Source organism: Cyrtonyx montezumae, unplaced genomic scaffold (assembly GCF_038088225.1).
Source record: "Cyrtonyx montezumae isolate F1298 unplaced genomic scaffold, pur_monq_1.0 scaffold_10, whole genome shotgun sequence".
Classification (NCBI taxonomy): Eukaryota; Metazoa; Chordata; class Aves; order Galliformes; family Odontophoridae; genus Cyrtonyx; species Cyrtonyx montezumae.
In genome coordinates, this window is record NW_027071826.1 from 16,206,513 (window position 1) to 16,233,161 (window position 26,649).

At 36.4% G+C, this 26,649-nt stretch overlaps 1 protein-coding gene across 2 annotated transcripts in view; it reads left to right on the plus strand.

Moving 5' to 3' along the window:
* Positions 1–22,141, plus strand: part of PTPN21 (protein tyrosine phosphatase non-receptor type 21) — a 34,663-nt gene extending 12,522 nt beyond the window's left edge. The window contains exons 3-20 of one of the 2 annotated variants that reach the window (XM_065751451.1): positions 40–209; positions 1,402–1,499; positions 4,056–4,123; positions 4,575–4,645; positions 6,025–6,112; positions 6,332–6,420; positions 7,294–7,381; positions 7,527–7,606; positions 8,741–8,842; positions 9,459–9,519; positions 10,476–10,560; positions 12,242–13,704; positions 15,785–15,922; positions 18,426–18,647; positions 19,237–19,365; positions 19,665–19,899; positions 20,441–20,601; positions 21,436–22,141. In XM_065751451.1, coding sequence (XP_065607523.1) covers positions 40–209; positions 1,402–1,499; positions 4,056–4,123; positions 4,575–4,645; positions 6,025–6,112; positions 6,332–6,420; positions 7,294–7,381; positions 7,527–7,606; positions 8,741–8,842; positions 9,459–9,519; positions 10,476–10,560; positions 12,242–13,704; positions 15,785–15,922; positions 18,426–18,647; positions 19,237–19,365; positions 19,665–19,899; positions 20,441–20,601; positions 21,436–21,564 — 3,477 coding nt within the window. In that variant the 3' untranslated portion in view covers positions 21,565–22,141. The remainder of the gene's footprint in view (positions 1–39; positions 210–1,401; positions 1,500–4,055; positions 4,124–4,574; positions 4,646–6,024; positions 6,113–6,331; positions 6,421–7,293; positions 7,382–7,526; positions 7,607–8,740; positions 8,843–9,458; positions 9,520–10,475; positions 10,561–12,241; positions 13,705–15,784; positions 15,923–18,425; positions 18,648–19,236; positions 19,366–19,664; positions 19,900–20,440; positions 20,602–21,435) is intronic. The other variant, XM_065751460.1, reaches the window with a different exon arrangement.
* The last annotated feature ends 4,508 nt before the right edge of the window (positions 22,142–26,649 follow it).

Below are 26,649 nucleotides of genomic sequence, written 5' to 3' on the forward strand. Positions count from 1 at the left end.
TATCAAATTTGTTTCATCATTGAAATGGTTTTCTTTCAGATTACGTATTTCAGTCTGTGGTATTACAACAAGCAGAATCAGCGCAGATGGGTAGATTTGGACAAGCCTCTGAAAAAGCAGCTGGACAAATATGCCTTGGAACCTACTGTGTATTTCGGAGTAGTGTTCTATGTGCCTACTGTTTCTCAACTTCAGCAGGAGATTACCCGGTAAACTTTATAATATAATTTGTCTATAATTTTACTTTCTGCGTCCTGAAATGTATCACTCGTGCACAATTTTCCCCTTCCCAATGTTTATAGAAATAGAAATTATTATTTTAGGCAGCATTTATATTCAAACTATGATTTTTTTTCCCTTTTGAATGTTTAAAAAAGCAGTTTAAAAATTAAGCAAAGAATTAACATTTCAGTGATCTTAGGAATCTGATGAAACGTGCTTTGATGTACTGTGGCTTTTTTCCTTTTTTTTTTATTATCTGGTATAATGTGGCATAGTGCTTTCTTTTATAGTAGGATCCAGGAAAAATCCAAACAATATCTCACTGAATTTTAACAGTTCAGAGAAGGAAGAGATCTGTCTTTTAACTTCTGATTATCAAAATGTTTATATAACCTTTCTTACCTCTGACTAAATTGCACCACTTGCTTCTATGTTTTTAATATTACAGCTTTACTTCACAACATATAAATTATTGACTTTCTCATATTGTTTTTTAATTGATCTCAGAGAAAATAAATGTGCCTCTTGGCCAAACCTATGTAGTTGTATTGGCATTCATGAATCCTTAGGTATTTTGGGATACCCTCTGTTGACTAAGGTAGGATGTGACATGGATGGCTGAATGGGGTCAGAAGTATTCAAGAAAGTTATGGTTCAGATTGAGGACCACAGTCCACATTTACAGCTTACAGGGTTTGCATGTTCAAGAGAAGATGATCCAGGAAATGATCAGTTTAATGGGAAAAAATGTGAGTACAGAACGTACTCGGGCATTGTAATGTGAAATGAAAGTAACTGTCATGATTAAAGGGATATGTGTACTAGATTTACCGAAATGGAAAGAAGTAATACTGCAGCAGTGTTCAGGTAGTACTCTGCTGGATGGTATTCTAACAGAGATAATAGGAGTATTAAGGAAGAAAGGCAAAAAAAAATAATAATTCATGAGGATATGGTTATAGATAGAAATTGTGGAAATTCTGTGTCTTTCAGAGGAATCAGGATTTGATTCTGCAGTAGATGAATGAAGGCTAAAGAGTTAGTAAGGGCCATGGAATGGTGGATCTGAATGATGAGAATGTCCTCCCCACATACTTAGTGAACAGTGGGAAGAAGAACAGTCTCTTGACATTAAGAAGCCCACACTAGCTTTTCCTTTTTTTCTTTTGCTTCGTGTAGGTATCAGTATTATTTGCAATTAAAAAAAGATATCTTGGAAGGCAACATTCCTTGCACACTAGAACAAGCAATACATTTAGCTGGTTTAGCTGTTCAAGGTAAGTAAGGCAATTATGCTGATGTTACATTGAAAGTTTGTTGATATATTTTCTGTTGCATGCTTTCTGTTTATTGCTTATGGACCACTCTTCTTGCTGTAATAAAACTGCAAGGGGTAGTTGCTTTCTAGTGTAAATTTCATTTCTATAAAGCAGACTTTTGTTTTTGGTTGATAGCCCTACAAATGCAGTGGTGGTTAATTCAGCACGTTATGAAAGGTTTGATCCTTAGAACTTCATCATCCGATGTGTAGGCTGGGAAAGGGAAACAGGGTGGAGAGAGGGAAATGGACAGACAGTGGGATCAGTGACCCAGTGCTTTCTGGTACTTCAGTACAGCCCTCTGATGTGTACCTAAGTATCTTTACACCTGAATTCATTTGGAATACCTTTGGAGGCAAGTTGTCTGCTTGTGTCAGCAGAGCTTTCATCCATCTGTTTCATGTATTGAAAACTTTTTATTCTGACATCGTTGCGTGAGAAAGGGACATATTTCAATAATAAGCAGATTTGAATGTAGAGCAGTACTAGTGTCTCCACCTCTTCTCCCAGATATCATAACACCCAAGATTATTTCACAACAGAATTTTTTAACAGACTGTGTACTATGTCAAAATCTTCCTTGAAAACCCATTTCTGAGATGCACATGTGAAAATGGCTACTTTATTTTTCCTAACTAGTGTTAAACGGGGTAAAGTATATAAAGAATTACCAGTTCTCAGACTGTCAGTTCTGCTCATGTCTGGTGTCCCCTGCTAATGTGCTTCTTCGATCTTAAATCTCTCAAGGCAATGTTTTTTTTTAACACAACAGCTTTGTTAATTGTGTCTGTGGATGTCACTCCATTACATCTAACAGCAGCTGTAAAGCTGCATGGCCAGTGCATACAACCGCTGGCAAAGGGTTTTTCTTGTTTTTTGTCTTGTCTTATTTTAATTATGTGTAATGATTACCTCATATCAAAGATGATGATTATGTTTTTCTGAGAATATAGTTATCAGTGGTGAGGATGAATAATGTTAGTGTTTATATAACAGTGTATCTATTTAATCTAAGCCAGGATTTAATGATCTTCATCCAGCAGATCTTGCTTTGTTATTTTCATATCTTTAGACAGTACAGAAGTCTCTCCACTCTGTAAGTTGTTTATAGAAATCTTTCATTATAATCCTCTTTCCAGATGGAAAATATTTATCCTTGTAGCTTTCACATTCCTCTCCCTGTCTTTTATATGAGAACTACATGTGTTGATAACATGATGAAAAAAACAACTTAGAAAAAGTGCAGGCTCTAAATTAATGCACTCCAATGACTGAGGTAGCTTATAGAAGGTAGGTCAGTTAAATTTAGCTAGTGAACTAACAAGCATTTGTTTGCTGTTTTGGGTGGGCTGATTTCAAGAGCAATTTGTGTTTGAAATACTTAGAATAGGCTTCTTTTAAGCACTGCTTTATCTCAAGTCCTTTGTTGGTCTAGTGTGTCACAAGTTCTCCCTTTAATCATGCATAACTTGCATAGTAATTGCTAATGCATAATAAGTACTTGATTTCTAAATGTCTCTACAGTTATTCCATTATAGGTTAGAATTTGTGATAAAGTAAATAAGATGTGTACTTGGAGATTGTTTCTTGTGGTTTGGAGGGGCCATTCTGGGGCAAGCTGTTGTTTCTTAGAATAGTTTATCTTGTGAGATTGTACATAAATTTTCTGATTTAGGCTATTCTATTTCTTTGAACTGTAGACTACTTCTTTCCTGGAAAGAAAAATTAAGACACAAATCTTCTCAATGTTTTTTGGTGTGACATAAAATCAGTTTTTATTAAGTCCCCTCTGAGCATATCTTTGAGTCAGGGAAGTTAAGGCATCTGATTCCCTCTTTCTAGAAGTCTTCGTGCAGGGAGCTGTGAACAGAAGCTGCAGAGTCCAGGGTGCTCTGGCTGCTCAGAATTCAAAAGTGGGAACACTGTCTGTTCTATGCTGACAGTGTGACTGTCAGAGAGGAAGGAGTAAAGAAGACAAAGCCACGCTCTTTTCAGTGGCACTCAGGGACAGAATAAAAGACAATGGGCTCAAACTGAGGTACAACAGAAAACTTGTAAGATTCCTTGTGAGAGAGGTGAAACACTGGAACAGATTGCCCAGAAATCTATATTCAGGATGTGACTGGGGAAGACCCTGAGACAGTCTGCTGTAGCTGACCTGCTTGAGCAGGAGGGAGCACTAGTCTCTCAGAGGCCTCTTCCATCCTCAACTATGATTTAAAAACCATGCAATAAAAACCCAAGGAGCAAAGGAACTTGCAGCAGACCTCTGCTTGTCTTATCATTTCTTCTCATTTCCTATCCACAGGAATCTTACCAGTTTTTCTGAACAAGATAAAAATATGGAATCTGCGTTTAACAAATAATGTTTATCAAGATAAAAATAGTGTGTCCAGCAATTTTAGATCATAGTTCAGTAAGGTGGAGATTTGCTTTTTGGGCATCCTTCTGCAATTAATGGGATATCAAATAATTTTCTTATAAATGTTTGAATGCAAAACTTTTATTTTTTAGCTGATTTCGGAGACTATGATCAGTATGAATCTCAGGAGTTTCTACAAAAATTTGCTTTGTTTCCAGTGGTAAGTAATTCCTTTAAATTCTTTTCGCTTGTGTTCAATAATACAAGAACTCTTGTTACAAGTAGCTATTTAATGTACTGATGCCAAACATGAGACTGATAAATCATTATTAAAGATCATATGATTTTATCCAGCTTATTGCTTCCAAGGTTGTCCAATTCAGTAATGGTTTTCTGAAACTGTGGTGAGATATGATACAGAATATTACACAGAAGCAAAGATATTGAAAGATGTTTTCAGTTATATTGTATTTAAAAGATGAGGGTAGAGACAAGAAAGCAAGTAAAACCACTTTAAAAGTGTTTGTACTTTTTGGTTTTGTTTATGTTATTACAGACTCTAAGCTCCAAAATTAGAGTGGAGGGTTGATTCCTTTGTGTAAAGACACTACAGCCATTTTATTTCATAGAATGTTTTGTAGTTCATTCTATAAATGCTATCTTACCTTAAGGGTTGGCTACAAGAAGAAAAAATATTGGAAGAAGCGACACAGAAAGTTGCCTTATTACATCAGAAATACAGGTAACATTGCTAAAACTCTTTATTGTGAAATTTTAATGTGACTGCTTCAGAAGCTTAGAGTGTTGAGAATCTCAGAAGGCAGATTAATTAATTTAGTGTCTCATTTTAATGATTTTTTTCACTGATATGGCTGAGTTTCGTTGTATTTTTGGAAGAGCATTTTTGCTAAACGAAAACTGAGCTAATGACTGTTAAAGTAAATGAGAGGAATTTTCTTGATTAATAATATGATACAGCAGTAGATGGTGTAACTTCATCTGATAATGTATCTGAACCTTGTTTACAACATGAAGTTGTGACCCCAGTAAGGATGTTTCTCAATAAACACTACTGGCAAATGCTGCAGGCAATTGAAATGTGAAGATGACAACTGTGCCAGAATGGCTGTGCTCTAAGTAAAAGGCTGCTAAACATGGTGGTCCTAGACAAAGGAAAGTTACTTTCTCTGTTGTCACTTCATTAGCAAAATGTATTTGTGACTATGGTACTAGTACTAATGTGGTTTGTTTGTATTATTTTAAAGCAAAGATTTGAAAATTTCAAATTGATTTATCTTTGAAATGTTTTCATAACAAGATGGAATGTATAAGGTCCAGTGTGAAAAACTAAACTGCATGACAGTAGGACAAAGTGAAGTAATAAAGCTATTACTGAGACTGTATTGAGAGGCATAAGAATGAACACGATAAAATTCTTCAGGTAGAGGTAATGCCTTTTGTGAGATCAACTGAAGTATTTAGGGAAACACAAGATTTTAAGCCCTGTAATGCTACTGCAAGTCAGTGAAAAAAGCAGTTTTTGTCAGCAGGTTTCATTAAAAAAAGAGAAAAAAAAATACTACCTTTAACAACAGATTTCAGAACAACTTCTTGAAGTTTTCTAACCATTACAATTAAAACTCTGTTTGAATTTAGAAAATATCTCTTTCCTGATACGTGAAACATCAAATTCGATGTAATTCCTTGTATATTAAACTTGTATACTGTAATAGGAGAAATTCAGGTCTTGAATGTGTGTACTGGAACACTTGTGTGTACTGGAACACTGTGATGAAGTGAGAAAATAAGGTGACAATCATGGATTTGCAGAAGGATGTCATGATTTTTTTGCCATCAGCAGAGACAATAATTTTAGATGGTCTTTGCCAATTCTAGTGGAGATGACTGAGATAAAGTAACCAGAATCACAGTGTAAAGCCTGAGACAAGTTTGATAAGGTTTGACATTGGTACAGATGGAAACAATATGCTTTGATGGGTGCCTGGTAGTCTTGTTGATGTTCTTGAAGATTTAATGGTGTCATTCAGAGTAAAACAAATATGTTTTTTTATGTTGTTGACTGTATTAGCTGATCACTGTTATCACTATCTTCATTTGTAGAGGCCTTACTCCTCCTGATGCAGAAATGTTATATATGCAAGAAGTTGAGAGAATGGATGGCTATGGTGAAGAGACCTATCCTGCAAAGGTAAACAGGGCTTTAATTTTTGTCTGAGTTGCTTTTCTTCTGTACGTAAAAATAGCCGCTTCCTGTAAAAAATAGAAGCAAGTTAACAATAATATCCTCAAAACAAAACACATACTCCTCTTTTCCTCTACCCAGAATTCTAAAACTGGTTGTTTCCCATGCAGCTTTGCTTTCTAGGAATTTTTCTGTATGTACACAATTTTTTTCAACTTTTTCCAGGACAGCCAAGGAAGTGACATATTCATTGGAGCATGTCTTGATGGTATCTTTGTGAAACACAAAAATAGTAGGCCTCCTGTTGTATTTAGGTTAGTATTGTTCTGTATTAAAATATTTTTATAATATCTTATGCATAACATTTTTAATATGCACCTTTCTAGAGGGAAAGACTCTTAGACATAATGTGTGCTTATTTGTTTCATAAACCTGGACATTATAGAAATAAATACTGATTTTTGAGGGAATCATAGATGGCTTGTATTGGGACAGACCTTTGAGACAATCCAATTCCATGGATTCCATTTCCAAATCCCTGCCATGAGATGGTTGCCTCCCACCGGATCAGGCTGCCCAGCACCACATCCAACTTGGCCTTGAACACCTCCAGGGATGGGGCACCTGTGGCTTCTCTGGGCAACCTGTTCCAGTGCATCATCGCCCTCTGACTAAATAATTTCCTCCTAAAGCCTAAACTAAATCTCCCCACTTAGTTTAAAACCATTCCCCTTTGTCTTACCACTATCAGACCATGTAAAAATTTGGTCTCCCTCCAGTTATAAGATCCCTTTAAATACTGAAACCCTGCAGTGAGGTCTATTGGCTATACAATTAATCCCTTTAAACTGGATTAATTCTAAGAGATGAACATATAATATACATTTAATTGTGAAACATTTATTGAGTCAAAAAGGAGCAATTCTGAGCACAGGACATATAACGTCAGTTTACTTAGCAATATTCACTTGTAAAACTATCCAATAATTTCTTACATATATTTTATATAAAAGTATGAGAGTTAAATTGTAACATTTGCATAATTATTTAGAATTCATACTTTTTTTTCTAGTTAGACCATTACTTAATGTTTTGCTAGTTAAATTGTTGACACGGCTTCTGTAACTTGCGTTTTCTATGGTTTGAAAAACAGCTCACCAGACATGTTCTGTTCCTTTTGTCTGTAGGTGGCATGACATTGCCAACATGTCCCACAACAAATCCTTTTTTGCATTAGAACTGGCAAACAAAGAAGAGACAATCCAATTCCAAACTGTGAGTGGATTTTTTTTTAACTTTATTCAGTTTTTAAAATCAGTTAATAGCGATTCAGTCTTCAAAATTTGTGAATTCTGTGAGAGCAAATTAAAAATATGCATATTTTGACTGATGAGCAAATTTTGTTTTTGTTTTTTGGCAGGAAGATATGGAAACAGCAAAATACGTGTGGAGGATGTGTGTGGCTAGACACAAATTTTACAGACTAAATAAATGCAGCCTGTAAGTGGAATACATTAGCAGCACTCTTGGTGCCCTTGAAGTTCCTATGGGAAAGCAAAACTTATAACTTCTGTAGCTTCCATATTGTCATTTTTAGATTATAGTATTAAATGGTTTTTATTTTTTCCCTAATAATCTTTGAAATCATGCTTAGCATCAGTTTCTTAAACCCACACTTCAGCATGATTTTTAATGGACAACAATATAAAGTACTGAAAATCGTACCAAAAGTAGTAATGTTTGGCCCCTGATGCTGGATGTCAGTGCTGGGACAGACTTTAGTTGCTTTGGAGGCTGCTATTGCTTGAATGTTTGTTGGAAGCACTGGGATTGGGTTTGGCCTGTGTTTGGGTGAGCTGCCCTGAGAGGACACTCTGAAGGCCTTTAAAAGGGCGGGAAGTGTATGTGAAGCACTCCTGAAATGTGCTGGATTGACAGCTGAGAGGTATGTGGTCCTTTGGATATTCATGGAATCTGTATAGCTCAAGTAGCACCAGTATGAAGTAAATTTAATACAATTCATCAAATTAAATTTAAACGGGCTGGTCTCCAACTTGTAAATCAAGGGCTGGAATTTGAGCTAATCATTTCCACTGGTACAAATTTCTTTTAGTAAAGTTACTTCAGACAAAAATAGTGAAATAGACCTAGTGAATAACCCACAAAAAGCTATCTGTGGAGGTGCTGATGTAAATTTCCCTGCAGCCAGTGAAAGTTAGCGGAATGTTTTGTACCACAGATTATTCACTTGCATGGTTAATTCTAATTCATTTTAGAAGAGCAAGATTAATTTGCAATAACATAGCTCTCATTTCTCTAAGCTTGTAAGTTTGACTGCCATTTGAGAGAGCTGAGAAGTGTTGATAGTAGTAGTGCATTTCTGGGAATTGTGAACTGCAGTTTGAAAGTATCAGTTCTATAGAGTTCTATAGTTCTGTATTGAATGTCATTCTCTAGGTTTCCTTACTTCTGACCCTTTCACCACACTGTGGTTTTATTGATAGGAAAAGTCATAAAAAAGCACTGTGATTGTCTCCATTCTGTGACTCCCTGTCATCTGGTCCTGCTGCTGAAGACTCTTATGCATGCCTGTATTAAGTTCAGACTATTTTTCTGCATGTACCTTGTCTTTAGAGATTCCCTGGACTCTCCACCTGAGGAGGGCTCTCAGAAATCTTCACTCATTCTTTCCCTCCCACGCTTTCCAATCCTTTCTCGTCCTTCACTTCCCAAAGGGTGAGCTGAAAAATAATTTTTCTTTCTAGTATCTGGCAGTTGCTACATCTGTATTACTCTGCCTTTTTTTAAACCTTTGTCTTACTGTGTGATTAGCAGTCCAATGTAGGGTGGGGAAAAAGGAGCTTAAGGTTTTCGAACAGTGCAACGTGAAGGCAGTTCAGTAAATTATTGAAAGTTGTTATCCTTAGCTAAAATGCTATACAGTATAGTAGTGCTTTCTGGTTTCTCTCACATTGTAATTGTCAAGGACTCCTTTTAAGCAGTGTTATATATGGCCTTATAGAAGAGGTTACTTATAGCATGAGATTTTTCTGTGGGGTTCAGATTTGGAATTAGTCCCCTTTAATCCCTCTGCACAGCTACAGGGCCATTTTCTCTTCGTTTTATATAAAGGAGGCAAAGAAATAACTGAGGTATTTTGATCCTGTTTTTGTGATTCTGCTCATAGCCGTGGTAGTTTATGCACAGAGCTCTTAATGTTGTTGGAAGGACTGCTTAACAATGCTTCAGAAAGCACAGGGTGATTTTAACTGAACGTGGGAGGTCTTTCCAAGGTTTGAAATAAATCTTGGTGTTGTAAGAATCATTTCTCACCATAAGATTTCTTCTGTAGACAAACCCAGCCCATCACAGTGAATCCTGTTAGAAGGCGGTCTTCTTCCAGGATGTCTATGGTAAGGAGAGCAAATAGTTTTCTACAAGGGCTGCTCCAAAAGTAATGCCTCCTATTTTCTTATGCTGACCCATGATGTCAGTAGTGGATGTTGGTGGTACGGCAGTAAAGGTCAAACCTTCCCGCCAATATTCCATTAAATTTCGTTGCTGTGTGACAGATAGCAAAAGAGGGACAGTCTGACAGAATGGTGTGTGACATGGAAGTGCATATGAAGCAAAAGTATGGAATTCCTCCACCCATTGACATTTATTGACTTTTGTTGAACATTGGTGGAGACAAAACAGTGGATGTGAGCACAGTGAGATGGTAGGTGGTACACTGCAGTAGTGAAGGTAGCAGTAATGTGTCACCTCTGCTAGTGCAGATTTTTCTGAGCAAAGCATGCAGGCTCTTGCTCATCATTGGTGAAAATGCATAACCAGTGGTGGTGACTACATTGAAAACAGCATTTTGTATCTGAGATAGTGTTTTTGTGCTCTTTATATCTGTTGTAGTTTCCATGGAAATAAATAGGAGACACTTCTTTTGGAGCAACCTATGTATTTTCACTTTTAAGGATTTAAATTGACAATGAAACAGATGTTAATTTCCTTCAGAGAAGTAAAATAAACAGTGAAAAATATGAAGCTGTTATGTGAAAATTGTTTCTGACTTGTCAAAAAAGCTGTTATGTAACCTCAGAATAATGGAATTAAAATAATAGCAGTGAAAGCAAACTAGAAATGTTTACAGTGTTTTACTCTCTCTCTTAAATACTATTTTACATGTCAGGTGACAACATATAGTCTGGTTATTTTTTTTTAATATGTATAATTCTTATATGACCTTTCCTTAGGGGTATCTTAATTGCAGATTAAGAAATGGTTTAAGACTAAGAGTCTGTGTGTGTGTGATCTTCAAGAATTCTGTACTTAAATAATGAGACCTTTAACTAATGATAAAATTCTTAATTAGCCCAAGCCTCAAGCTTATATGATGCCTCCACCACCTCAGCTGCATTACAATGGTCATTATACTGAGCCATATGCATCCTCCCAAGGTGAGTTGTAGCAGATTTGGAAAGTTCCAATGCTTAAATAATTTTAAACATGATAGAAAACAGCCACATCTTATGATTTTTGTGAAGTCTAAGACCGCACTACACAACTTTGAAGATGAAAGCTACAATTGTTATAGCTACTTAGCTAGTGCTGATCATGTGGCAGGTTTGTAAAGCAACAGACACCAATGTGCTTGCTCCTACTCCATGTGTATGCTGATGTGAAAAGTGAGATAAGTGAAAAAGGTAGTTATGGTAGAAAAAAGTAGTCAGCAACTATCGTCACTGTGTGAATCTAACTGACTAGGTCTTTGGGTTTACGTAACAAGGTGGTATGTTTTAGCATTCTGAGGTTCTTGCCAACATTGATCTTAATAACCTCAAAGACTAACTGAGCCCCCCCAGACAATTAAAAATAAATTAAAAAAAAAAAAAGGGAAGGGAAGAAGAATTCTCTGCCTACATCCCATTTTTAACCAGAGTTTCACTCCAAGTTTGCTAGAATACAAGGTAGTTGGAAATTCAAAGTCTTTGAAACATTTATATGGGGGAAAAATGGAAAACAGAATTCTCAAGGAATGCACACTCCTCATCTAAGCTGTTTCACTCTGGAGTCATGGCTGTTTTTTCTGCTTTTTTTGATGGTTACACATAGTGCGTTTAATCAATATAATTTCTGTCCTAGAGAGATTTAATCTCATCTTTTGGAAATTTGCCTGTATTTTGACTGAGATCTTCCAGTCTGCAACTAAGACAGATAAAAAAAAGACTCATAATAATTTAATGTAAGGGAATGAGCACAATTTCAATGTAAATAATTGTATAAGTACTCAAAAGATATATAGATTCAGAATGTACCTGAATTGTTTCCAGTATGGTGCTGGAATCATTGCTCAGTGCAGTGAAGGCCATCAGACTTCTTAATTCCTATTGTACAGATCCTGCTTATGAACATTTTTTTTCACAAACAAAATAACTTTTGGTCATAAGAAATTTCATTAAAGTAAGAATGGCAGTGGTGAACTTGAACTGTTATATCACAAAAATCTGAACAATTACTTAGTTGTTTTCTTCTTCAGCTGGGCAATTTATACAGCCAATGAAGTAATTGTTAGACTATTAAATGTATGCTGTCCATGAACTGTTAGAAAATTTTCTTTAGCTGTCAGAGGTGTACATGTTAATGTGCAAACTGTATATGGTTCTTGTTTAAATGGATCCAAATTTTCTGGATAAAAGTTAATTTGATTTTTTTTTTCAAATGCTTATGATCTACCTATCTCCTGAGTGTTATGAGGAGAGGGTGCTTGTTCTTTCTTGCTGTTTAAACTGATCTATTGTGAACCTAGGTGTAGATGTTCGTTCTTTCAGTTAGAATTTAAATTTTTTTACAAATTTTATTTAAGTTAAACTTAGAAAACCTATTCTAAACTGAAGAAAGCCCTTCTAAGACACAGGTAATGCTTTCCAGTAGGAATTTGTATCATCTATTCTGGTAAATATACCATAGGTATCTACAAAACCAAAAAAAGCTGTTTTTTTTCTCTTCCCTGTTGAAGACATAATTAAGTAGGTCTGAGATTTTGAAAGGCTCTAACATCAGTTAGCTACTTCTTAATAGAGCATATCTAAGTTGTTCAAGGTCTTGAACGTAAAGATTGTTCTTAAACTTTACTTTCAGATAACCTCTTTGTGAACAGTCAGAATGGATACTACTATCACTCTCAGACTAGCTTGGATAGAGCCCCTCATGACTACAGTGGTCGAATTCGCAATGGTAGTGTCTATAGTGCACATAGCACAAACTCCTTGAACAACCCACAGCACTACTTACAGCCGTCCCCCATGTCCTCTAACCCAAGCATCACTGGGAGTGATGTCCTCAGAACTGATTATGTCCCATCGCATAGACATAGTGCACTAATTCCACCTTCTTATCGGCCCACACCAGACTATGAAACTGTGATGAGACAGCTCAATAGAGGAATGGTACACACAGATAGGCAGAGTCATTCAATGAGAAATCTTAACATCAGCAATACATATGCTTACAGCAGGCCTGATGCCTTGGTTTACAGCCAGCCTGAAATACGAGAACATGCCCACTTCACTTCCCCACAATCTAATCATTATCCATTTAACCTGAACTACAGTTTTCATAGCCCGTCCCCCTATCCCTATCCTGCTGAGAAACGCCCAGTTGTTGGGGCAGTCAGTGTGCCTGAGTTGACAAATGTGCAGCTCCAGGCTCAGGATTATCCAGCACCAAATATAATGAAGACCCAAGTCTATCGACCTCCTCCCCCATATCCATATCCAAGACCTGCAAATAGTACTCCAGACCTTTCTCGACATATCTATATTAGCAGCAGCAACCCAGATCTAATCACGAGGAGGGTTCATCATTCTGTCCAGACATTTCAGGAAGACAGCCTACCTGTGGCACATTCTCTGCAGGAAGTCAGTGAACCTTTAACATCAGCACGCCATGCTCAGCTGCAGAAAAGGAACAGTATTGAAATAGCAGGTTTGACGCCCAGCTTTGAAGGAATAAGAATAAAAGAGAGGACCATGTCAGCATCTGCAGCAGATGTGGCTCTTCCAAGAGTTATCTCAGAAGGGTCACAACCCAACATCCTGATAGAGAGAACAAAGCAAAAAGAAAATGAGCAAGATGAAGCTGTGAACTGTGATCATAAGAAAACCCTTTCAGATGCCACTATGCTGATTCACAGTAGTGAAGAAGAAGAAGAATTTGAAGAAAACAAAACTAGTACTAGTCTCTCTCCTCTTCCTGAAGATCAAACCCAGATTTCATCCATTATGGGTGGCTATTCTCATGATTCTGTACTCAACTACCCCTATAGCTCTGTTGCCTCATCTGCTGGCCCTCTGCATATTCTTGAGCCTAAATTACATATTACAGAAACAGAAAAGAGAATGAAAGATATAAGCCCAGTTCACTTACTAGTAGAAAACCAAGTACAGAGAAGAGAGGAAGGACTGCTCACTCCATCTATGTCAGAATCCGACCTTACAACATCAGGGAGATACAGAGTAAGGAAGGATTCAGTAAAGAAGAGACCTGTGTCCGATCTTTTGTCTGGGAAGAAGAATATTGTGGAAGGCCTACCCCCACTAGGTGTAAGTGGATATTATTTCTTGTTTTGTGTTGTTTCAGGATGCTCTGTGGCTAGAGTTGTGTGGGGTTTCTAAGTGTGTTTGTTTGTTTTTAATCAACCCATAGTTTTAGAACATGTGAATTGAAAGTTACCTTAAATTATATCTTTATTCTTCCATTTTTCTGCCATTAACATTGTTTACTTACATTGTCCGCCACGTCTGAGTTTTGTTTGTTCAGTCCTCCCACACATACAACTCTGGAACCTCCCTCCATCTGACATAGCTAACCTAGCTAGAAACTGTAGAATGAAAAGTTCTAGATCCCAAATTTTATCCTCCCTCTCCTTATCTGGAACAGAAGCAACTGATTCTGTTCCATTACGAACTTTCTAATATTAGAATGTCCCTCACTGAATAATCGTATGTAGCTGAATGTTTACCTTTTTAATTTCTTTATCTTCTTACTTTGACCTAGGAGGATAATCTGACACATTAAGCAATAAATTCTTCGCTTGTGTTCTCTTCTTTCCTCTATTCCTTCCTCTTTGCATATCCTTCCCCTTATACTTTGCCTTCAAGCTGTTTTTATCTCATGGAAGTTATTTCTGGCTTACCATGCCACTTTCTCCTACTCTAGTCTTACAAAACCACAAAGGAAATCAATTGAACGACTTCAATTTTCACCTTTCCTACGATTCCCTCTTCGTAAAAACATCACAGTCTGCTCAGGACTGTATGATTTTATTTGCAATCTTTACCATTCACTGTGTTTGTTTTTATGTAGTTCCTAGCATATTTCACATAATTTTCTATAACTTAGTGGAATTACTAGATAACTTCTACTGCTGTAGTAGCTGTTAGAGCTGATGCTGCAAAAACTAACCTAACGTAAACTACGCATTTAAATTATTGCTGTGAGCTCAAGTTTTTATGTGGAACTTCTTATATGTGAAACTGAACACAGTTAACATGTATCAGTTTCAGTTACTTTAAAAATAGTTTTCCTAAATCTCCTGCCTTCTGTGTTGTGTGGACATGGAAAAAACATGATAGCTTTCTCCTTATATTCACATTTAGATACACTCATTTTGGATTTTATTCTTTAAAAGATATGTTTTCAGACACTGAGTCTACCAAATTCATACCTTGCCTTTTTTGGTGATAGGCAAGTAAATATTTAAATCAACTTTTGAAATGAAGTTGATATTAAAACTTCTTCACTGAACACTTCTAGTGAAATACTTTCTAGGTTAGCAATATTTAAGAGTGCTATTGCAGAATAGAGAATTGTGTTTTTGTGTTTGTTACTGAGATAAACTGTGTTGTAACAAAAGCTGCCCCTGCAACATTTTGCTTTTTGCTTTCCAGCTTTCTGATGAACTTCTATTGTTATGCTTATGTTCACTTTTAAAAACAGTCTCAAACTCTTCTAAAAAAAATATTTACCCATATTTTCAGAGTATTTACTTTAACAGCTAAGCTGAGTAACTGGAAGAATGATAGTTTTCTCACTCATGCTTTCTAAAAAAATAGAGTTTATTCTTATATTAGAATCTCTATTGATATTTCTCTTAAATAAGATTCATAGTCTATTTCAGGACTCAGATCTGCCTGTTATTCCGTGTTCATATTTTGTATGTCCAGTTTATTACAAACATAGTCAAACACTTAATTATATCCAAATAACTTATAATGTCATTGTTTTGACTATCTGTAGAGAAGAAAAGTGTCTGAAAATTGTCTAGTAAAGAGTTATTTAAGTATTTATTGATTGGATGGTGATTCCAGTTCTGTCCGAGAATGTTATTTATCCAGAGTAGCTGCCTCACAGTCTTAGCTGTGAGCTTTGTAGGAAACAATATTTGTCATTCTTGTGCAGTTTCATTAACCTGTCTGGAATGAAGACAGACTTGTGTTGTGTCCTTGGAGGAATGTTGTCCCACCACTTTAAACTCTCACAGCTATGCTTATCATTAAAAAAAAAAAAAAAAAAGTCAGAGCTGTTTGCATAAGGGTGTCAAAGAAATATCTTTTGCTAAACTGAACTCATCTGGGTTCAGTTTTATAACTTCATCTGCTTTTAAAAAATATTCTTTTGCAGGGAATGAAAAAGAATAAAACAGATGCAAAAAAAATAGGGCCTCTAAAGCTTGCTGCCCTAAATGGTCTAACTTTGGCTAGAATGCCTTTGCCAGATGAGGGGAAAGAGGAATCTACAAGAGCAACAAATGATGAAAGGGTATGGTGAATTTTGTAATGTTTGATTTCTCCTTTACAATCGTGGTTTTTCAAAATGAATCGCATGTGAATGGTGTTTTGTGTCAACTTCAAAGTGCTTTGGATTCAGAGTAACTCAAATGCTGAGAATAGAAACAAGATGAAGAGTGAGGATTCTAATTAAGTCTTTGCTAGCATATTAGGTGTAACTCATATTTTTATTTGAGACATAAGATGGCTGTGATTCTACTCAGATCTTACACTTTGAACACAGAGAAAATTGACTAGTATCTTCTGGTATGCTTTTACGCCAAGTCTTTCTGTTTTGTCTCTTAATTTTTGGGTTACATTCCAGAGTGAAAACAGATAAAACTTAGAATTCTGAGTCTTAGCCTGAACTTGATTATAATGATCAGTAATTTATATAATTTTTACAGTAAATTGTGTAGTTAAATTGCGTCCTTAGGATACAACTTGTGCAGATCATGCTTACGTTTTCCTCATTGGGTCCCTGAAAGTATAGATGGAATGTGAGTTACTTGCTGAAACTTAAAAACCACAAAACAATTTCAGATAACTGAGTGGAAGACGTCATGTTTTAGAAGTGAGGATCATTCTTTGAGGAAAAGTAAGACTTCGTCTTCTTGTACCAGAGTAACCAACATACAAATGTACTTCAGCCTGCCTTGTGTATTATTAAGTAGGTGCAGGAAAGTATGAAATATAGTCAATCTACAGTCTGTGAAGGGCTATTTAGAACAGTGCTGACCAGAGAGCAACTTCATATAGCAAGGTCTGTGGTGATTATTGTATGTACTCTGACAAGTGCTCTCTTTGGAACCTAATGATCGTTTGACATCCTCAGCTGCAGAACACCATCTGCCTCAATTTGTAGACAGTGACTGAGCAGGATTAGAACCTGAAGGGACAGTCACACTGACTAGCAGCAGTTTTAAGGAACGGGCCAAGAAAATTAGTTGCAAGTTACACAGTAGAAATTTGGTCTTGTAGTTTGAGGACTTGGATTGAGATTTATAGGAGAGAGATTTGACCATTAATTTCAGCTGTGCTGAAATGACTTTTTGAACTACATACAACCATTAAAAGATAGTAGGGGTGGACAGAAATTAACATCACATTGTTAAAGTACACTTCTACATTTAATACCTGTGTTGGTTGTTTCCCTTTACTTATAGTTATCATCTCTTATTCAGTCATATTACCATCCAGCTAGTTCTGCTCAAAGTATTGAGGGAGAAGAAACTGTAAAGTCTAGTTATGAGGAAGATGTAAATCGGTACACCTTCTCTTCAGGCATTAATGTAGAGGAAGAATAGATACCATGAAATTGGAATGACTGAAGAGGCAATACAAATTAGATATGTGACATGAAAGAAAGCCCAGATGGCAGATATTTTTAGAAGACAAAGACGGACTTCATAGTTGATTAAATGCCTGTTTTATTGCTCAGCTAAGTGTTTCTAATTTAAATAAGAAAATTTAGCCTAAAAATATTAAAGGAGTTCAGACAGTTAATGTACTGATGTGTAAATTGCATATGAAGGAGGTTTTACATCATCCTCTGCAGAATTTGGCATTGAAGCTGTTTGATATAAGATACTTTTCTGATCTGATATCACAGTGCAGTTGCTGAAAGAGGCTGGGAACATGTGACATAGATGAAATTTTCTGGCTGAAATCTTACATATTTTTCCTCTAATTATTGTTGGCAAAGAGATGCTGGAATTCCAGAAGCGTCTTATGATTGAGAAAGAACTTGGTTTTGAAAGAATAAAGCTTTTGGTGAGCTAACTTAATAAACCAGATTGAAGTGTACTACTAGAAAAAAAAAAAAAACACAACACCCTGGTTTTATACCTAAGCTACAACAGGACGTTCCAAGTGGGCTTTACTTCTGTCTTCAATGTTAAATACTTTCAAACTAAGTAAATGTGGAATATTGGAATGAAAGATAAACTAATTGACTGTGGCAAGCATTTTGTTTTAAATCTGTAGAGTTTTTCTCAATTTAAGTGACAAATTTGACCTATTTTGTGGGGGGGAAAGAGGGATGAGGGCAGCACAGTTAAATAAGATTTTAAAAATGATTTAACCAATGTACAAAATTGAGCAGAATGAAAACTGAGTGTGTCTCATTTAGGAGTATTCAGAGCAGTCTGTAGTGTAACATAGCCACTGGGTTCAACCAAATATTTATTTTCCCAACTAAGTTGCCTTCATAGAAGCTAAAAAGCGGTTTCTGTTTTTCACCAGTATTATCCACCAACCTACTGAAGTACAACAGGATTTTTTAGACAGTTTTCACTGTAACAAAATTTCTTCTGGTTGGAATTGCTTCTAATTTGTTTTGGTGGGTTTGTTAAAAAATAAATAATAGTTTGAAAAACATCATTAGATTCTACGGGAGAGGGAAGTATACACATTTTATCTTTTGTGAATTCCATATTAAATTAGACTCATTTTAGAGTGTGACTTCATGTGGTTATCTTTTCTCTGTCTCTTAGTGTAAAGTTCTGGAACAACGGTTAGAGCAGGGGATGGTATTTACTGAGTATGAGCGCATTCAGAAGAAAAGGCTCATAGATGGTGAGTGCTCCATAGCTCGGCTTCCTGAAAATGCTGAGAGAAACCGATTCCAGGATGTCCTCCCTTATGATGATACCAGAGTAGAGCTAGTCCCAACCAAAGAGAATAACACGGGTTACATCAATGCATCTCATATCAAGGTGAGAGAAATGCTGTCGGAGAAATGCTTTCCTCCCTCCCTCTTCTGTTGTTTTCATGGGAATGATGGAAATTGTTTATCCCCACTATCTGGAAGAATAATAGAGGGTTAATTATTGGAGAGGTTTTCAGCATTTCACTTCTATATTGAAGAGGTAATCTATATTGATTGTCTCTCTCCTACCTCTTCCATCTCTCTCCTGATTGATACCAACAGAAGGCATGTCCATTCCTTCAGTAGTTTTGAAGGCAGGTAGCTTTTAAGTGAATTGGGATTCTTTGCAATGATTAAAACATTTTCAGTGACAATGACAGTGACAATCATTGTTTCCTCATTTTCTGTACCCTCAGGTTAGATCCACAATAGCCAGTTGTCTAGGTCCTTGCATAAGTTTCCTTGAAATGTCTAGAGGAACATGGAATTCTGCTCTTCGGTAATATTCTGACGCCTTAAAGAGGCGAATATAAATCAGAGAACCTATTTCTCAATTGTTGCTGTCTGTTTTCAGTTTTCAGATCTTAAAATGGCTGACTAAGAAACTGGGGAAAAGATTTTAAGTAATTGGTAATCTAATCTATTTCTTTTTGCAGGTCTCTGTTGGTGGCATAGAGTGGGATTACATTGCTACGCAGGGCCCTTTGCAGAATACCTGCCAGGATTTTTGGCAGATGATCTGGGAGCAAGGGATTGCCATCATAGCTATGGTGACAGCAGAGGAAGTGAGTATAAGCCACGTCAGATCTACCCCTGAACCTTATGCAGTTTTGTTAGAGTAAGGAACCCTCAGCTTCAACAAGCAGATAAGTCAAAGTTAATTTTCTGGTGACCCCTCTGTATTGCTTTCTTTGTCAGAAAAAATCAAAATTGGCAAACTTTTTCCCATGGAAGACTGGTTTATTTAATCAAAAACCAGAACGTTGTAGTATCACTTAAAAGAGGAGAAATACAATTGTTACAAGAACGTTAGTTGTTAGAAGTGTTTTCATGTCTCTTGTTAAGCAAATGTTTTACTCTTAAGGAAAGTGGGAGAGAAAAAAGCTTCAGATACTGGCCACGTCTTGGCTCAAGACACAACACTGTAACATATGGAAGATTTAAGATAACCACGCGGTTCCGTACTGACTCAGGCTGCTATGCAACTACGGGGTTGAAGATTAAACATCTTCTCACAGGGCAGGAGAGAACAGTTTGGCATCTGCAGTATACTGACTGGCCAGAACATGGCTGTCCTGAGGATTTAAAGGGATTTCTCTGTAAGTTGTATTTAATGGCTTTTGACTTCTTTCTTTTTTACCTCTCCTTTCTTCTTCATCTTTTTTTTTTTTTTTTATCACCTAAGATGTCTGCTAAGCATGAATTAACTTGTGATAATTGCTACAGCAAAAGGTACCAGTAAGAGATGCTAAATTATATTTCTGGCAGGAATATATCTGCCAATTTTTTTAAGTGAACATTTAAGTCAAAACCCAAATATATAATTTACTAAGAAGTCATATAGGTTAAAGCACAACTATACCAAGTATAGTTGTTCACACATTTGAATATATGCCAACAGGCTGGTTTTGGTAGGGAACAGGGGAACAAAGAAAACCATATGGAAGTTGGATGATTTTTGTAGATCTGTATTGCTCTATTCGGTTTATGACTTGTGATTTATACAGAATGTAATTTTCCTGTGGGATGTCATTTGCTAAATTACTACTTCTCTGATGGTCATTCAGTGTAACAGCATTGCTTGTGTAACTTTATCTCCTGAATTTATCATTATTATTCTCATTTTGTTCATCTTAATAGCATACTTGGAAGAGATACAGTCAGTGCGGCGCCATACAAACAGCACTGCAGATCCTAAAAACTCTAATCCTCCTGTACTGGTGCACTGCAGTGCAGGTGTAGGACGAACAGGCGTGGTCATACTGTCAGAGATCATGATTGCTTGCTTGGAACACAATGAGGTGATCATTTTTTCTTTCTAATTTTTGATAGTGTTAGGTAGTGGAAGAGTAAATAACCCATCTAATAGATATGTTATTGCTGTTCATCTGTGCTTTCTCAAGGTGTGCCCTTTGGAAAAGTCTTGACAGTTATGGTTGAATATACTTTTGGCAATTTAATAGAAGTTAGTAATCTTCTAGAGTTTCCCACTTACACAATGGGTATTGGAATGTTCAGTTGGATTCTTGACTGTGTAGGATGTTGAGTGGAACAAGATACGCCCTGGGGTACTAAGCAGTCTCAGGATTTTGCCCTGACTTTAACACTTATACTTCATGCCTTAGTTTTAATAGTTAATATTTAAAGACATCTTTTGTAGCTGGTTTCCTCACTTTTTATTTAACGTTTTTGTTCCTAAGTGTAGTAGTACTTGCAGTATGAGACTTGACAGAGGACAAAGTGGAAGTTTAATCTGTAAAACATAGTCTTTTCAGCCTTTAGCCACAAGTGTACAGTGATAAAGTATTTATTAAAAACATTATGTTCCGCCTGAGACTCAACAAACTGATTGTTTAATCTATTTCCTTGTCCTAATACTGTGACAAACTTTTGCAGCCATCATAGCTTTGAGGATCCATGTATCCCAGAGGTAGACAAATATTTCACAGGTGAGGAAGTTGAGGTAGGCAAAGTCCATACTGCACATATGGCGATGAATTGTCAAAGGTGAAATTAGAGCAGCTGATTCTGTCCCTAGATCACTAGTACTGTGCTGAATCTCCTGCTGAAAAAGTACTAACGAGTCTCCTTGTTCACCAGTTATTTGTAACGGTGTTGGTTTTTTTTTCCTCCAGATGCTGGACATCCCCCGAGTGCTGGACATGTTGAGGCATCAGAGAATGATGATGGTGCAGACTCTTTCTCAGTACACTTTCGTCTACGGAGTTCTCATTCAGTTTCTCAAAAGTTCTAGGCTTATATAATCCCTGCCAATTCCTAAGGGACACTGCAAGAGTTTACAGAAAGAAAACTACAGTTGTCCAGGCAGACCTGCTTTCACTTTTTTTTTCCTTCATATGGTGAGTCACACAGTTAACTTTCAGGGCTGGTATGTGGCTGTAAGATACAAGTCAGTGTAACAGTCCTTGCAAAGCAGGATCTTCGCTGGACTAAATTCTTCCCATGTTCAGCTGCAGCCATATTAGGGAACGATTTTACTTGTACTGATCTTGATTACTTGTACACATTTTTTTAGAGTGGTGTTACTCTGGGGAAAATAAATTTCTAACAGAACAGAAAAGGCACAATTTGCTAACTGTTTTTTTAAACATTATAATGAACTGTGCAAAAGCTAAAAGTTGTGAATGCACATAGGGAGAGAAATCTGCTCCTTGGGGATGTCAAGGTCTTACACACAGTTTCTGCTTTCAGTTTTATAGTTAGAACAGTACACCTATATTTTTTAAAATGAAGTTTTTGTTTCCTCTGGTTTACTTGGCAGAACTAGCAGCTCTGAGATACTTTAAGTTGTTGCTTTAAGGGCAGTTATTTTTCTATTCAGCTTTTTTTTTAACTTTAAAAAAAATCCAACTTTTAAGACATGGTAATGTTTTCAGAGAAGGTTATCTATGCTTGAACTAACTTCTTAAAATTGTGCATACAGTTCTAGTGTAATAGTAGTAGAGTGCTGTGTAATAGAATGACAAGTGAAAGATCACATTATGTGTTGTTAACTTCCATTTGAGTGGAGGCATGTTTGCCTGTTGAGTTGTAGACTACAGACAGGGAAAATATAATATTATCTACAAAGTTCTTGGAAGTAAATGGATGAGAGGAAGTACATATTCAGTATTATTAAAAAATGTAGAGGACAGTTTGATTTTACTGGGTGAAATCAAAGTGTATGCAAATGTTTTAAGCACTTTTTTGCTCTGTTATTTATGTAGTTAAACATAGAAACTATAATCATATATTGTTTCATATGGTAATATGCTGTTACTAACCTATTATTTGAGGAAGAGTCTTTAAAGTTGATGAAGTGAGAGAACCAAAATTGAAGTAAGAAGGTGCAGAGTGGTGAAGTGGAAATAGTGGAGATGTGGCAGCTATGATTGCTGGTTTACACATAGCAAAGATGACCATTAAAAATGTTTGTTTCCAGTCAGGAAAACCTTTGAAGCACCAGAATTTTTTCTAGAATCCTTCAGATTATTTTGTCAGCACTAGGACAGATTTTGGCTAATGCTGTGCAGCATTGCAATGAAGAATGTTCACGGGAGCCATTTGAGAATGCCTGCAGAATGTAAGAGCTCTAAGAGGTAACACTGGAGATGTGGGTATTTTAGTAACTGTGTAGGTCACAGAGTAAATGGTTGTGGCGTGGATCTGAAGATGTCCTACCTCTGGTAGGTTCTGTCTTGTCCCTGATTAGCGTGGGTCTGGTCTGTTGATGGTATGCTGAATACTTCTGTGTTTTTAAAATGAGGACAATGTGGTTTTGCCTGCTTTTGGAGTGTTTTGACCCTATACCAAAGTGAGCTAATTGTTAGTAAATATCTAGTGTAATTAAAAAAACCAAAACTATGGTAGACAAATGTGCAGGTATGTCTAAGTATCCATTTCCTATTATACTTGCTTAACAAAATGAAGAGACTACTTACCATTTTACCAGTGGAAAAAAAAAAAGATGTTATTCCCTGAGCTTTGGAAGCTATTACAAAGCGTATCCTCCTTCCCCTGCAAACAGTGATTGTCCTCTTAAAACAGATTAAAAGAGTAATAAATGTTGCCTCAATTTCCTTTTTAATAAGCTGTTTTCCATAAAGATAAACACAAGGTCCAAATGACACTGTGCTAATATGTCATTCCATAAAATATGTGGTACTTTAAAATACACTCAAGAGTGCATTTGTCTTCTTTCAGGCAGTCCAAATTGTTCTACCCTCAATAAACTAATACTGAATATTTTTAAATGGAGGGAAAAAATGTGTAGTAAGTATTAATTGCCAAATGTAAAACTGGACAGAACAATGCCTTATTCCAGAGAAGACCTGTTACTGAAGACTTCTTCTCACATATAGTCTTGCAGGCAAACCAGTTTGATGTACGTATGTCAAGAGATACCACTGAGTGAAGCAAATGTATTTGGCTGTTTGTATTATCCTCTGTTATAGAAATATTGCTTTTCTTTTATTTTTTTTAAACACAGTTTCTGAATGAAAAGTGTATGCTACAAAATGTAGATTATATGATTTCAAAGTTTCAACTGTGATCTTTGCAATGTGGTACATGCGCTTTTAATTAAATTATAGATGACCTTTGTGTGACACTTCTCCACCATTCAGTAGCTCTTAGGACAGAATGTCAGCTATAAGGCATTAAAAAGAACAATTAAAATAAGCAATTTCATTCCAAACCTGTGAGATAGTTTCTGAGGTAGCTGAGGAAGTTTTTCTTCTTCCTTTTTCTTCTCTGTCTTGCTGAGAGGAAGTGAATTCACTTTCAGAGGTGGTTGCTCTCTAACCTGGTCCTCATAGTCTGTTTTTTTCTTAAAGTGATACCACTGCTACCTCCTCCACTTGAGCTTTTGAATCTTTCCACTTGCAGTGCATTTTTTTTGCATTAATAAGACTTGACTTTGTATGAGCTTCCCTAACGAAGGTAGCAGGCTTGTTTTTACATGTAAGCATATGGTTCCAAGAGGGCACTGAAAATAAACAGCTTCTCTTCTGAAGATACCAAAAGGAATAAAGCTCCACAACTTCCTGTCGCAAAACTAATTAAAAAAAAAAAAAAGTTTAGATTTTCAGGTAACTTTTAAAACAACATTCAGCTTTTAGCACTTTGTTGTTCTGAGCCTTCAAAAGGATGTTTTCTACATGTTGTCGAGCTGGGTGCTTTCTGAAGTGTGGGACTTTATAAGAAAGCTCATTGCCCAAATCCAGTCACAGCCTGAGTGGAAGTTGATTCCTTCTGTCAAAAGCTTAAAATTCCTTGATAAGCCATTTTGCCAGGTGTTCTTCTGTTAGTGTGGGGGAGAAATCAGATAATTATCATGTAAGATTTGAGCTGAATTTATTTAGTAGGAAAAGTTGTATGCAGTGAATGACAAAGAACATAATGCTAATCTCTAGGAATGACAGAGTTCTCAGGGATAAATAAAGGTGCTATATTACTATCGAGACAGATTTGAGTGTCTTTTGTGGTCTAGGTGGTAAATGCTTTTTTAGGATCAAATTCCATGAAGAGTCAGGAGAACAACCTATGGATTGTTGTAGGGGTTCTGCACATTTGATTTCTGTCTTGTTTGCTCCAAAGAGAGATTATTTTGGACAGGGAATCCTTGTATTCCTGGGATCACAGATTTTCTCTAAAACCATAAGTCACAGCCCTGTTCATTGTAAAGATGAAAAAAACTCGCTTTGCTGTCAACTGCAGATCCCTCCTCGCACATTCTTTGATGGAGAAGCTCCATGCTACATGCAATGTAAAACTCTGTCTTCTCTATAGCTTGTAAAACAATGCTCCCCATTTTCTGTTGCGTGTAGGAATGTAGTCCCCGTGAACAGCAAAATCAAATGCCTTACTTTTGCTCTCACTGTGATACCTTTTGCACAAGCGAGTGGTGAAAACCACTACTGCAGAGAAATGTAATAATAAATAGAAGGTTGCAGAGGTGTTGGATGGTCTTAAAAGTCCCTTCCAACCCAAGCTATTCTGTGATTCTAAGTTAAATAATTAAATGCAAAATGATTTTTATATGCTTGTTTATTTGTAGGGGATGAGACTTAGAGCAGTTTTCATGGAATGGTCTGGGTTTTCTCCAAAATGGCCTCATCATTTTAACAACTAAGGCTACCAGAGGCTGCTGGTACATTTTTCTTGTTGGAGTCATTGTTAAAGTTGAGTGGCTCATAGTTCTCAATGTCCTCTGGACCAAACCTGGGAACTGTATGGTCGTTTATCCCATAAGCCAGCAGTGTAATGGGATCTCAGTTTTAATACCAGTGGTGTTACTAAAACCCTGCAATCAAAGTAGTGAACTCATTACTATACTACAAAGGTTAGCTCAAGTTATTAATTTAAAAGGAACAGCAGATCAATTGCTAATAATTCTGTGCTTTAGGTATTTGATGTTCTGTTGTTTTTTTTTTTTCCATTACAAACAACACACGAAGCCAGAGCCCAGTCCTTCAAGACACAAAATTCCTGCAGTTCTTCACATTGTGTGAACTGGGCAGTGCTTATAGCCACTGAAAGCCCTTTAAAATGTGAATATTCACATCTACTTTAAATTTAACTACGAATTGCATGAATTAATCAAAATAATACAGCAGGAATGTGCATACATGAAGCTAGAACGTTACAAGGAGAAGTAGCTGAGATAACTTGGAAGAAATTCTCTTGTAAAAGTACAAAATGTTGGAATTGGAGAGTGTGGGTATGAGGAATGGCTTGAAGGCATTTGGAGGAGGATTGGGAACATTTTGTGTCCACAGTGGAGCTGCTAGAAGGGTCTGATTCATATGGTATGTTTTTTATGGCATGGTAGGGTAAGTGAGCATGTAGTCATAGGAGTTATTTCTACTGACTTTTTAAAATGTGATTTTTGCAACTCCAAATATTATTTCACAAGCTCTGTTATTTTAAAATATATTCTTTTCCAAACAGATTCAGTGCAATCTGTCACCTCAGCTTCTGTTTGCTTACTAAAGGTCAGATTTTAAAGCTGCAGTCTCAGGTTTTGCACATGCAAACTGAAGGCAAATGGGCATATGTGCAAATTTGCACTGATAATTTGTAATGGATGCAGATTAGATGATTTGAAAGTTTTAAGTAATTTGTGAGTGCAGCCAGCTGTTTGCTGTAGGTGTGAACTGAATGGAGTTGAGGCTGTGCTGAAAACCACTCCTTTGAATTGTGGGATTTGGTATATACTTACCAATACGTTGCATTGCATTGCACCATTTTCAGTACAGCAATAATTATACTCCAGAGATTCTCAAATACAGTGCTAGGCTATAGGAAAATACCTTAAACTTCAACAGCAATAGCTGTTACAAATATGG